This window comes from Oryzias latipes, chromosome 8 (assembly GCF_053564925.1).
Source record: "Oryzias latipes strain Hd-rR chromosome 8, Olatipes_Hd-rR_3.1".
NCBI lineage: Eukaryota > Metazoa > Chordata > Actinopteri > Beloniformes > Adrianichthyidae > Oryzias > Oryzias latipes.
In genome coordinates, this window is record NC_136244.1 from 8,478,476 (window position 1) to 8,492,076 (window position 13,601).

Here is a 13,601-nt window from a genome sequence, read left to right on the forward strand (position 1 = left end):
AGAACAAACTGCCTTCAAAGAAAAATCACGTGTCCTGTACATTAAATGAATGAAGTTATATTTTCTTATGGCTCTGTCAGTAAGTTAAAGAGAAAACATTTTCAATGGGCAAACAGCAAAAAAACAATTTTCCTTCAAAAACAAAATATGTTCCTTATATTAAGAAAAATGCATAAATGAAACTGCATGTATTATAAACTGAAAATGCAATATTATGCTGCTCTATTATCCTACCAATTACTGATTCAAATAGTAAAATGAGAAAATATAGAATAAATCAAATCAGTTGTATTCCTCCTCATGGCTCTTATCTGCAATTTTCCCTGAGTCCATTAAATGAAAAATAAATATACATAAATAAATAAAAAAGATAAAATAAAATGCAAAAATCTATGGCACACAGACTCTGCACTGCTACACTGCTCTGTGATGCTCACTTGTCTGAGGATGAGCCTGATACTTGGTGGTGTCTCATCTTTTGTACAAGTTCATCAATGTTCGGGGTAAGGCTCTGAGCTGAGGAAATCCTCAGGATTGAGTGGAGGTGCTGATCAGTAAGACGGTTCCTGTGTGATGTTTTGTTTAGCTTCTTCAAAGAGAACAGTCGCTCACACAGATGTGCTGCCAAACATAGACAGCGTCTGAGCAGCTGGGATGCGCAGCTCGGCCATTTTGTCGGGGATGAAACGTGCAAACTCAGCAGCACCCACTCTGTCATACTTTTCCTTCAGTGTGTCATTGCACTGAAGCTTAATCAACTCCATTTGTAGGTTTGGTGGTGCGCTTTCCACGTCAACTGCAAAAGGATTGCCGAGCAGTTGAGACCTGCATTTTTGGGCTTCAAAGTCGGCAAATCAGCGTCGGAAGTCGGCAGCAAGTATGTTGAGTTTGTCAGCAAACTGTGCAGTCGGGAACACAGCGGTAGAGAGCTTCTCTTTCATGGTCTGGCAACTGGGAAAGTGGCTCAAGTTTTCTTTCCGCATGTGCGTCTCCCACAGACTCAGCTTGGTTTTAAACACCTGCACTGTACTGTACATATCAGAGATGACACGCCCCCGTCCCTGCAGCTGCAGGTTCATCACATTCAGATGGCTCGTGATGTCGCACAGAAATGCCATTTCACACAGAAAAGTTTCATCTCGGAGCTCTGTTGTGTCTTTTCCTTTGTTTACAATGAACAAACAGATTCCCTCACGTAGCTCGAAACATCTTTGCAGCACCTTTCCCTGGCTTAGCCATCGCACCTCTGTGTGATAGGGCAATTCACCATACTCTGTGTCTAACTCGCCCAGAAATGCCTTGAACTGGCGGTGATTTAAACCTCTTGCTCTGATTAAGTTAACTGCCCGCGTTATGGTGCTCATTACATGTTCCATTTTCAAGGCTTTGCCACACAACGACTCCTGGTGTATTATGCAGTGATAAGCTGTCAGCTCACCTGTGACGTTTTCCTCCCGCATCCTCTCACGCATCCTTGCGACCAATCCACTCCTGTGCCCACACATCGCGGGTGCTCCGTCTGTTGTCAATCCCACGAGTTTTTCCCAAGGCAGGCCCATCTCACATCTCACACATCTGGATACCTCTTCATACAGATCTTGTCCTGTAGTTGTGCCATGCAAAGGACGCAATGCCAAAAGCTCTTCTGTTATGCTCAGGCTGGAGTCCACTCCTCGAATGAAAATTGACAGCTGGGCAATGTCAGATGTGTCGGTGCTCTCATCCACAGCAAGGGAATATGCGATGAAATCTTTTCCCTTTCCCACAAGCTGTTCTTTTAGATTGGTGGAAAGCTGGTCTATACGTTCAGCAACAGTGTTTCTGCTCAGGCTCACGTTTGAAAATAGTTGCCTTTTGTCTGGGCACACTGCGTCACAAACTTTAAGCATACAGTTTTTGATAAACTCTCCCTCTGTAAATGGTCGGGCGGATTTTTCGACCTCTTCCGCCACAATAAAACTTGCCTTGACGGCAGCTCCGCTTTGTGATTTTGCAATTGTGAACAGTGCCTGCTGGGACTTAAGACCTCGTTTTAATTCTTCCACCTTCTGTAGCCTTTGTTCCGTGTCCATATTCTTGTCTTTGTCTGTGTGTTTCTTAGACGTTTCATGGTGCCTTCTTAGATTGTATTCTTTCATTACAGACAAACGTTCTCCACACAGAAGACACACAGGTTTCCCATGTACCTCAGTGAACATGTACTCTGCCTCCCACCTAGCTTGAAACCCCCTGTTCTCAGCATCCACCTTCCGTTTAGCCATTTTTCGGGGAGGAGGTAGCTAGCAGAAAGTTGACATCTGCTCTGGCTGCTAATGAATGATGAAGCCGAGGTCTGCTTGCTGCGCTGCAGTGAGTTCGCGGGTTACCGTTGCATTGTGGGAAATGTAGTATTGGTGCGTGCAAAACACCAGCGGGCGGCTACAGACTGCGGGCCGGTTCTAATAGTAATCAAATATCATCCCGGGGGCCATAGATAATTCATTCGCGGGCCGGATTCTGCCCGCGGGCCTTGACTTTGACATATGTGCTTTAGGGGCTCTGTAGCTTCATGTACAAAAGGGAGTTTATTTTTAGAAAATTGTTAAAGAATTCCTCCACCCACATAATGACATCTGCAGTCAGTCGAGAACTTCCTGTCTGGAATGGAGACAGCAAAGGTGGAGCATTACTCTGCAGCCTGAGGTGTCTGACAGAATGTGTGCTGAGTGATCAAAATTTATGTTATACTTGGCCTTGGAGGGGAAAGTCTAGACATCCTTGCCAACCCTTACTGCCCTAATGACCTAAACCCCGAGGAGCACCATATAAAGTATGGATTTATAAGTTTTGTTAGTAGTTACTTTCTGCAGAAAGTTTCTTGCCCATGTTTAATGATTCCTCATATCTCCTTATTTTTGTAGTTTTTCATCCTAATGCTGAAATCCCCATAGAAAATGACTTCTTTCCAGCTCCATTGAAATGAAATTAATTTAGTTGCCATTTCTTTGTAAAATGGATGCCGCCATGTCTGAGTCGGTCTAAGTCATTTGTTACGCCCCCTTGTGTGTCTAGGGGTGCTAGGGGGGGCATAACATAAAAAAGTAAAGGTTTGGCTACCAAGTTGACTGCAACACACAACACCAAACGAATGTCTCCATAAAATAACCAAATTTATTTACAAATAAACAACCAACAAGAACTAAAAGTGAAGCTAAAAGGCTTCAGGGTGAACCCAGGCCAAAATAACAAACAAAACCCCAACTAACTGAAAACATGTAATCTTACCTGTACAAAGGAAAAGGAAAAATAAAGACAAAAACTAACCTCCTTAACCTAACAAAAACAGGAGAAAACATGTACTAAAGAAAATGGTGGTTCACCCCTACAGCTTCACTTAAACAAAATCATAAACCAAAAGACTAATCAGAGTGGGCACAGACAAAACTACGAAGGACTACGAATACAAAATACAAAAGTGCAACACACAACTAAACAGGTGGTGAAATACAAAACAAAATGGAGAAGAGGGCCAAGCTGCAGTGGAGACTGTTGCAGCAAGGCTCCCTTCCCCCAGTGTGGAAGTCCATGGGGTGATTTAAGGCTGCCTCCTCCAGCTTTGGTCCAAATTGAGGCCACACCTTCATGCACCACACCTGTAAATAATCACAGACATACAAACAAAGATCCACAAAACACTGAAGTCCCACTCTAATAAAGAAATAATACACAAAACACAGAACAAACAGAACAAACCAAAACCAAATACGGCCACAGCCGTAACACATTATTTCTATAGAAACCAGTCTCATAAATCCGGAGTGAGCTTGATGGAAGGCTGCACTTGAAAGTGGACAACATGAAATTCCTGCTTCTTCCATTAGTTGTTCTGTTTCTTGGAGTCTCTGTTACATCCTTTAGTTTTTCTCAACTCTTGTTTCCCTTAGGAATCCTTGGATTCCAAATTTTCTGTTTCTGCATATCAAGCTAACAGTCCTTCTTGCTTCCTGTTCATGTTAACTCCATTTCACTCAGACTTTACAATAGCACATGAGCTCTTGAAACCCTTTTGCCCTTAAAACTAGATTGTACAATTTTTACAACAGTAAAAGGGTAACTCAACATTTATCTCACTCTGAACATCTCTTAAACTATTGTAAAAGGGTTTCCTAGTTGTCATTAAATTGTGATTATGCTGTTTTTAAGCAATAAAAAATAAAAACTGTGGCTAACACATATAACTTGAAGAGCGTGATTGTCTTGGACATTTCATCGTTTTCTAAAACTTTTTAGGTTTTGACAGTCCAGTGTTGGTTTTTAGAAAAGTTTTGAAGAAAAAAAATCATCTCGTTTCCTGGGGTTAGGGCATAGTGGCAGTAATAGAATTCGAAATTCACATCTAAGTTATGGGCTGGACTGTTGACGTGGAGTAAGCCTATCCCCATTTCCCATCATCCGTTTCCTTACACACTCTCCCACTAGCTTACAGACCCTCACACCCCCACATTAACATTACTGGTGCAACAAAAATGGCGAGCAATATCTAAGCAATCCAGCTGTAAAGTTTTGAGCCAAAAGCCATCTCAGGCGAGGAAAACAAAGACGTACATGGATCTAGTCTTCTACAAGTGGATGCATCTGAATGGAGCAGAGCAGGAAACCTGTGCATTGCCAATTGTAAAATTTATGTAACAACTACAAGGTTTTTCCTACTGCATTATTTTCAACAGCCAAATCCTCAAGTCTGGAACATTTCTGACTTTGTTCCAGCAAATGTCAGTTTAAAAAAAAATCTGGATATGGTTACTTCATGGAGACAATGAACATGGACTGGATAGAAAAATTGATTGACTTCATGAACAATCGATCCAGATTGCTTTATGTTAGAGGCCATAGACATTGTGTATGGGACTTATTTATATATGTACTGGTAGGTTTAGGAATATATATATATATATATATATATATATATATATATATATATATATATATATATATATATATTCCTTATTGATGTGAGTAACAAGCTCTTACATGTGTGCATTTATCTCACTTCAGAGTTTATAAGGATCTAGCAGCATGAACACATTCATAATTAAGAGACTCACAGAAAGTCATGCAGAGCAGTTTGCAGGAATTCATCTCCTTCCGGTTTGCCTGCTGGCCTGAAATCTTCAAAATTCATCCTGATCCTTCTTTGCATGCACTCTGATTTTTTGCCCTTTTTCAGCAGCTTCTGCTGGAACAAGACTATTACAAATGATGCGTCACTATGGCGAACAACCACACAAGTCTTTACACTTAGAGCAAGTGTTTAGTGTTCTTTAACTGTAATCAGGAAAAGCCTGAGCTATAAGAGCGACAATCATCCCCATCACTAAACCTAATCAAACTAAAAACGAGGAAGCGCTATTTAAAGCTGTTTTGCTGAGTCGTGTGAGCACACTCACTGCACTGTTAATACCTCCTCCCCATTTGCTTTGCTTTCTGTTCTTCCAGCGCTTAAAAGTTCAGCTGCCTTCCACAAGCAGACGGGGAGCTTGGAGCGCGCATGGGTGAGTGCGTCACAGTTGAAGCGGTCACCGGAGTCAAAGCTAGTTCAAGCACATTTTTTATTTATTTATTTAGTTTACGCTGCCTTTTGAGAAGCTTGGTGGCATATGACATCATCAAAGCAGCTCTTACATAATCCTGTAGTAAAAAAAGAGAAAATAGGATTTAGGATGAAAAATGAAGCTGGCCTTTGGGGTGTGAGGAGCAGAGGCAGCAGATGCTGAAGCGGTGGCTGGCCCCGAGGCTACAGGTGCTTCATCTGTATTTATGAGACGCTACGTGGAAGGACTGCAGAGTAATCCAGCTGGATAATTAAGAGCTGCACTTTGGATGGAAATATATGTGAGCATATTAGAAATATGCAAATTAATAGATGAATGGCGAAGAGCTATAAGCAGTTTTATGCTAGCAGAAAGGTTAGATGAGTTGAGAAGCTGAAGTAAAAGTTAGCTAAACTTTTTAGTAGAAGGGGTTTGAAACATTTGCACCAATCAGCTCATTGAAATGTTTGGATATCCTCATAAATTCAGCAGTTTCTGTTTTCTCCAGAGCGAAGAAGATCTCAAACGGAAAATTAAGAGCAAGCCTGAACAATCAGGTCTCAATCGGAGGCAAATCTTGGAGGGTAGGTGCCACACAGGACCCCCTGCCTTTTTGAAGACCACAAACTTGGTTGTTCCTCTTTTAACCCTGAAAAACGTCTTCTCTGGGTCTAATAGGGATGTCAGCTGAGACATTGTTTCTGAAGCGAGCTCGTCTCACCAAAGATCTAAATGAGAAGGTGGCTCACCGGCCGAGGCCAATCGATCTGATCCACAAAAACAGACCTGTTCAGCCCAACATCAAACAGGCCTCCACAGGTAAGCCAATAGAGGTTTTAGGAGGTTATATAGGCTAAATTGAGTTTATTCACGAAGCAGTGCTTCACAACCAAGGGCATCTCAAATCTCGAAATAGGGAGTAAAAAAATAAAAGTGACGTGGAGGGAATAAGGATTGAGCCTTTGCTTATTTTGTAGGTTTGTCCATTTAAAAACAAACAGTCTGTCATCCTAATGGTAGGTACATTTGAACAGTGAGAGATAGAAAAATCAAGAAATGAACTTTAAAGAATTTGTATAAATTTATTTAGATTTCATTGAGGGAAATAAGTATTTGAACCCCCCTGCTGGAAGAGCTTGGAACTAGGGATGGGTGTCGTTAAGATTTTATCGACACTACTCTTACTGATACTGCTTGTCGATCCGGCATCTTGCCGGTATTCTTATCGATACTTTTCTGTGAAAACAAGGAAAAAAACAGGATATCAAATGGCCTCCATTTCAAAGAACCATAACAGTGGAAATAAAAATGCACAACATTGGACCAAAATTCGAATTAATTTAAATTAATTTTACAATGCATATTATCTGACATACAATGTAAAATTTATTCAAATTAATTCAAATTTTGGTCCACTTTTCTTTATAAATGACATATAAGTCATTTAGATTTGGTGGCTGCCGCTTGGGAACTCTGAGGTTCAACTCTCTCCATAGGTTTTCTATAGGATTGAGGTCTGGAGACTGGCTGGGCCACTCCATGACCTTGATCTTCTTCTTCAGCTATTTTTCTTGGTTGCCTTGCTGCTGATTGCCTTGGCTGTATGTTTTGGGTCATTATCTTGTTGGAAGATCCATCCACAACCCCTTTTAAAAGAGGAGGTTCTCACCCAGAGTTTTACAGCACATAGCTCTGCCTATCCTCCCATACATATGGTAAATTAGCCCTGCGCAGAGAAACACCCCCAAAGCATAATTTTTTCAGCTCGATGTTTGACAGTGGGGATGGTTGTCTTGGGGTCACAGGCAGCACTTCTCTTCCTCCAAAAACAACAATTACTGCTGCGACAGGCACCAGAGACCTTGCGACCACAGCTATGAAGAGCAGCAGGGACAACAAAGGTGGAAAACATGGTCTACTTGGATCCAGAGTCTCAACCTCCCTAGGTACCTGTTTGAAGCTCTCCTGGATGTGGGAGTCAAAGACTTTCCCGACGAAGGGCTCAGCCAGAAGTTCCCAGCAGACCCTCACAGTACATTTAGGTCTGCCAAGTCTTTCTGGCCCCCTTCCCTGCCAGAAAATCACCACCAGGTAGTGATTGGTACAAGGCTCTGCCCTTCTCTTTACACGAGTGTCCAAGACGTACGGCAGAAGGTCGCCTGAAACAACTACAATAATCGACCTCCTGCCGAGGATGTCCTGATGCCACGTGTATTGATATTGATGACACCTTTGTGTTTGAACATGGTGTTCATTATGGATAAACTTTGACGAGCACAGAAGTCCAACAACTGAACACTACTTGGGTTCAGATCAGGGAGGCTATTCTTACACTGTAAATTGTAATAGCTTTCCTGACTCACATATACTTAGTTAACTTTACTCAGTAATATAAAATACATACTTCTTACTAGGTTTTGTTGAGTTACAGTCAAATGCAGGTTGAAAATAACAATTTACTTAATTGTTTGAGTGACACTTACTTGAAACAAGCAAGTAGCAACAAAGGATGCAATGACGTTATTACACCAGTGAGAGGCAGCAGTGCAATAAAGCGTACCTAATGTGCAGAAAAAAACGAAGAAAAAGAAGCGGCACTGCAAGAGCATGCGTAATTTGTACGTATCTTGGCGCCAATTCTCCAGATGTGGAAAGACGTTGAGAGGCCACCTACGTTTTTATCCGGAGCTTCGTTACTTTTTTGAAAGAAAAAGAATAATAATAAGGTAAGTAATCAAGCATGCAACATTTGAGTGAATGGTTTTTTTAACTGTCTGTTGCTAATTGTTGCTGAGCTCCTTAATGTGTAACAGTTAGCATATAATTTTGATTTATTCAGATCTTGAAGAAGATGATTTGGCCTGTTTTTTTTTTTTTTTACATATAAAACTATCAGGTACCACAACGGTTCCTGGATTGACTAAAATTTTGTTTTAATCGTTCCAAATACAATTATGGTTTTCTATTTTACCATTTTCCCTGATGCATTCCCATCTGTTGGCTTTGGTTTATAAATGATTAACGTTACAAAGCTGTTGAAATGGCGATATTTACTGTTATATGTAACAGTTTATGCAGAGATGACGTTTGTGGTTATTTTTGATATGTTTTGTGATTTCACATTAACATTATACTATTATTTTTAAATTCAGTAAATTAAGAATATAATACAAGCACTGTAAAATGTTTCTTTACTCAAACTCAACTGTTTTATATCACTGCTGATATACTGAGCCATAAATACGAAACACATACATAGTAATGTTAAAAGTGACGTTAAACTAAGAAATCTTAATATCACATGAAAATTTTCTTTTCCAACATTTTTTTTGTACTGGCACAGCATTACTGAAAGTTATCAGAGGAAACGCTGTTTTAAAATGGTCTGTACTGAAGTCACACATGCATATTTATAGAACAGCGTATTTAAAGGTATATTTTCTGTAATGCTTGTAGAATATGCACATATCAAGGAATGTGTCTTTAATTTTGCAAAGCAGAACCTGTTAATTAAATTTTGTTATTTTTTTAGAGGAAGTCCTTCTGGCAGCTGCCTCCTGATTGGTCTTCCACAAACAGGTCTTGATACACTGGTGAGGACTTTATATTTTGTTAATATTTTGTTGACTAAACCAACTTAAAATATATGTCCACTTCAAATAATCTCTAGCAGATGCAGTGGAACTGTAAGCACTGTGTTTTTTCTGAAAACAAAAGAGGACTTTTGTTAAAACATTATCGTTTAAAACATGGAGGCTTCACTCGGCAACGGCCAATACCAGAGACAAGTAAGTACTTATTCATATTCCTCTTTCGACCATGAGAAACTGAATTCTGTTTAGGTTTGTCTTTAGAATTGGACCAAACATTAACAAATGTCCACACTGTCCCAACACTCAGTTTTTTTCTTTTTTTTGTTGCATGTGTATGTGTTTGCAGAGTTTAACAGGTTATTCACCACAGATCTGCAGAGTAACGTTTATGGTGCTGTGGATCGCTACACGCCACGCTTTGTCACAATCTTCAAGTCCAAGAAAGGGACCGTTGGAGAGACATTGGATGAGCTTATGCAGCAAATGAATACAGGGGTGAGTTTACTGCAGCCTTAATTTTGTTTATTATTCTGTGACATAATTAATATAATTAATGACAGAATTTAAATCTTTGGGTGAAGTAAGCTAATTTATTTTTACTGTAGCTTTAAAGTTTCATGATCTTGAACTTGATCTCTTTTTTTTTATCTACTTCTAGAAAGAAGCAGACGTGACAGCAATGCGCACTCTTGTGCTCCGGGGCTTACCTATCCTGCTTGGTGTTGATGCCATTAACTTCTACAACACCTGCAATGTAAGTTCTCATTGTAAAATTTTTTTAAAAGGGTTACTTCTTCCAAAAAATAAGAATTGTCATCAATTGCACTTCTGTGCTCCGAAAGTTGTTTGACCAAAAACTCTACTAGTTACCAAAAAACTTTTTCATAATTTTTTTAAAGTATTAAAATAATACAACATTTGTTTAAAAATTGAAAAAACTACCTTTTTCCTAACTTTTGACCGGTAGTGTTTGCTGCCCTTTTATTGAGACATCACTTAAGATTAATCTTGATTACATCCTATGAGTGCAGTAAAAAGACGAAGGCTCCAAAATGTGGCAATTCAGTGTAAGCTAGAATGGTGATCAGAGAAAATAAATCAGGAAAAGTTTACCTTTATTTTCATTGCATTTATACAATACAAAAGTAAGTTCATTAACTGCATTAACTAATGTTAACAAGATTTTAATAAAGTATTTGTAAATGTTGAAATTATCATTTAACATACAAGATAAAGTGCAGCTTTATAAGTGCAATTCATTTTTAGTTCATGTTAACTAATGCAGTTAATGAATGTTAACTAATGAACCTGTAAGTGTTACTAAATGTGTATTGTATTTGTAAGGATATTAAACAATCAACGTCAATTAAGAAAAAATAATAAAATATTGAAAAGTCCATGAAACAATTGATCTTTTGTCTGGTAACAATTGTGACCAGTAGTAGAACACAGTGGGTCTTGGTCTATGGTGTTAAAGCATTTACAAATTGACAAACCTCCAGCAATTAGTTTAAAGACTGTTAAATAGAAGGACAAAATAGCATTCATGCAGCATTGCAGCACAAATGATCAAATAAAATGATGACAAAAGGACAAATTATAGGAAATTGCAAAGTAATTATCATCAACTTTATAATAAACTTAAATAAATAACAATATAGACAGACAGCGATGGATGGATGGATAGATAGATAGATAGATAGATAGATAGATAGATAGATAGATAGATAGATAGATAGATAGATAGATAGATAGATAGATAGATAGATAGATAGATAGATAGATAGATAGATAGATAGATAGATAGATAGATATGATGTAAAACTGTGGATTTTCACGTTTCCCTGTTGTAATATTTGTATTGTTTGGTCTTATTCAGGCATGTGATGTTGATGGCTGGCCACAAGTGTCCGTTGGGGTGCTGGCTGTTATTGATGAAGAAGATCCTCTCATTCCGAATAAACTGTACCTTGACCGAGTGTCTACTGCAGTCATTGTGGAGGGAGGTATAGTACTGGATAATCTGCATAATATGCCTCAGGCAATTTGCATCTTGTTTGGTCTGTCTTATGCTTTAAATTTGAAGTATCCAAAAGGCATGATCAACACTTTCAGACACCAGTTTGTTCTGTTTGGGACAGAACAAACTGCCACCAAAACTACAATCTCTGAAAAATCTCCTGTTGAGCTGAGATGTAATCACATGTGCAAGAGTGATGATATTTGACATTTGATTAAAAAAAAAATGTTCTGACTGGGGAATAAGAGTAGTTGATAGAGAAAAAAAAGAAAACTAAGGCACTTGTTTAAAATTGTCAGCCCATTGGTTCTTGAGCAAGTTAAGAGGCTGCCAGTGTAATCGACATTTGTCAGAGACATTGCTTTTGGCACTCGTCAACTCGTTGGTTCCATCAAGTTTGGTCTCTGAAATGTTGTTGATTTAAAGTTGTTAATTCAAGGTATGGCCCATTTACTTATATAGAAAACCTGACTATTTGCATTCTTTTTACCCCAGTGCAAACTTGTGTGTACCATCCTTGTGTCAGTTGTTATGAAAAATAAATATATTTACCTTTGAATTGTATCATTGCCTTTAATTTATTTGTCCAGTTGCAAAATTTACATTCGAAAAATTGTGAACCTATTCTCTGTGATTTATAGTAGATTGTTAACACTTAAGTTATTTGAGTAATGCTTGCTTGTTTTTTTTAAGGCAATCGGTTTGCATGGTTTTAACAAGTAAACTGGATTGCCTTTGAAGTAAAGTAAACTCGGTAATTCCAAGTTGTCTGCAGAATACATCACCTTGGCACAACTTATATAAATAAGTTAGGAATACTCACAAAGTGAAGTTTACTTGAAATTATTTAGTTGTTTAAAATAGTAATTCTGAGTAGTCTATACTAAGACAAGTACATCTAAAGTAAATGATTAAGTATACCATACAAATTTGTTTTAAGTTACTGGAACTCTCTTGTAAGTGTACTATACTAGACAGGCAATTGTTAGTTCTACATACTTTTCCTATTTCACCTTACTTGTTTTTTTCAAGGCAATCGGTTTGCATGCTTTTTTTAAGTAAGGTTTACTTATTGGATTTTACAGTGTACCAATCACACCCCCCCAGGTGCCACCGTCTTTGCCCACATGGGCTTTGAAGTACCCCAGGAGGATAATGAAGTCCCTCGTTGGTGCACTTTCCAGTACCTCTTTGAGAGAGACCCTCTTGTCCACCAGGGTTAACTCCAACCATTGGCAGCTGAGCTGTGGGCTCATGAGTAAACCCACATCCACCTATCAAGGAACTGAGTGTGCGTGGATGTTTGCCCAACTATATCTAGTCAGTACCTCTCAACCTCCTGCACAAGCTCAGCCTCCTTCTCTCCCAGAGAAGTGAGGTTCCATGTCCCAAAGGCCAAGTTCCATGACCGGGGTTTGGGCCGCCGTGGCATCCGCCTTTGACTGCCACCCAGACCACATTGCATCGGCCCCTTCTGGGCTCTCCTACAGGTTGTGGGCCAATAGGAGAGTGATCCCACGTCATTTCCTCGGGCTGGACCTGACCCATGGGAAGAGTCCTGGTCCCCAGGGGCCAATCCCAGGTCTGGCTCCAGAGTGGGGCCCCAGTGATGCTAATCCGGGCGACTTTGTGGAATCTTTAGATGTCATTCTCATAAAAGGGGGTTCTGAACTGCTCTTTGTCTGGATTGTCGCCTATGACCGGTCTGCTATGGGAGACCCTAGGGGCAAAAGCCCAAGAAATCTTTTATCCTGGGATCACTCCAGCTCTCCCCCCCCCCCCCCCCCCCCACACACACACACACAAACACACTAAGGTGGTGGGTCACAGTGGGGTATCTACTGGTTAAAATAATCTATAAATGGCATATCTCACGGTACATGGACTTGGCTTCTTTCACAAAACAAACTACTTCTCTGCACTCATCTCTACAAACAAAGGCAACTCTAAAGGCCCGTACACACCGGGACGAATTTCTTAACGCCTCGTGACTATACAAAGGGCACCAATGAGAGTGTGCACAACGACGCGAAAAAACGTCACGCGTCAAAGCGTCAAAAAAAGAAAAACGTCTCGGGTACGTTTTTTTTTTTTTTGACGCGTCACGTCGAAATCTATTCGACCAATGAGATCGGCGCTTTTGCACACGTGTCTGGAGCCTCTGAAGTTACAGTAAAACACAACTTGGGGGCGCTCAAACACAAAACTGCCTTGCTGAGCACACATACCAGCGAAGAAGATAGACGCCGAGTTGCATCTACACAGCCGCGAAGAAATAATGACGGACATTCTAAAATATCCCCGAACCAAGCACCAGTTGGAGCAACTGGTACTTGAAATATTCATGTTTTTTTTGTTTGATTCTGACAAGCGCGTAAATACTTGCTCTCTTCTTCTGAGTGAAAAGCGAATTTAAGA

General features: G+C 39.7%; 2 protein-coding genes across 8 annotated transcripts in view; both read left to right on the forward strand.

The window, feature by feature from the left end:
* The window catches only part of LOC101163415 (myocardin-related transcription factor A), a 52,643-nt gene that overhangs the window by 16,787 nt on the left and 22,255 nt on the right, over positions 1 to 13,601 (forward strand). For all 7 annotated transcript variants that reach the window (XM_023957715.2, XM_023957716.2, XM_078950830.1 and 4 more), the window contains exons 3-5: positions 5,476 to 5,531; positions 6,079 to 6,154; positions 6,249 to 6,389. In XM_023957715.2, coding sequence (XP_023813483.1) covers positions 5,476 to 5,531; positions 6,079 to 6,154; positions 6,249 to 6,389 — 273 coding nt within the window. The remainder of the gene's footprint in view (positions 1 to 5,475; positions 5,532 to 6,078; positions 6,155 to 6,248; positions 6,390 to 13,601) is intronic.
* On the forward strand, positions 8,042 to 11,742 carry LOC111947781 (uncharacterized). The gene is made up of 6 exons (XM_023957719.2): positions 8,042 to 8,296; positions 9,103 to 9,163; positions 9,241 to 9,358; positions 9,510 to 9,658; positions 9,822 to 9,917; positions 11,043 to 11,742. The coding sequence occupies exons 1-6, from the start codon at positions 8,178 to 8,180 to the stop codon at positions 11,388 to 11,390; spliced, it is 891 nt and encodes a 296-aa protein (XP_023813487.1). The 5' UTR covers positions 8,042 to 8,177; the 3' UTR covers positions 11,391 to 11,742.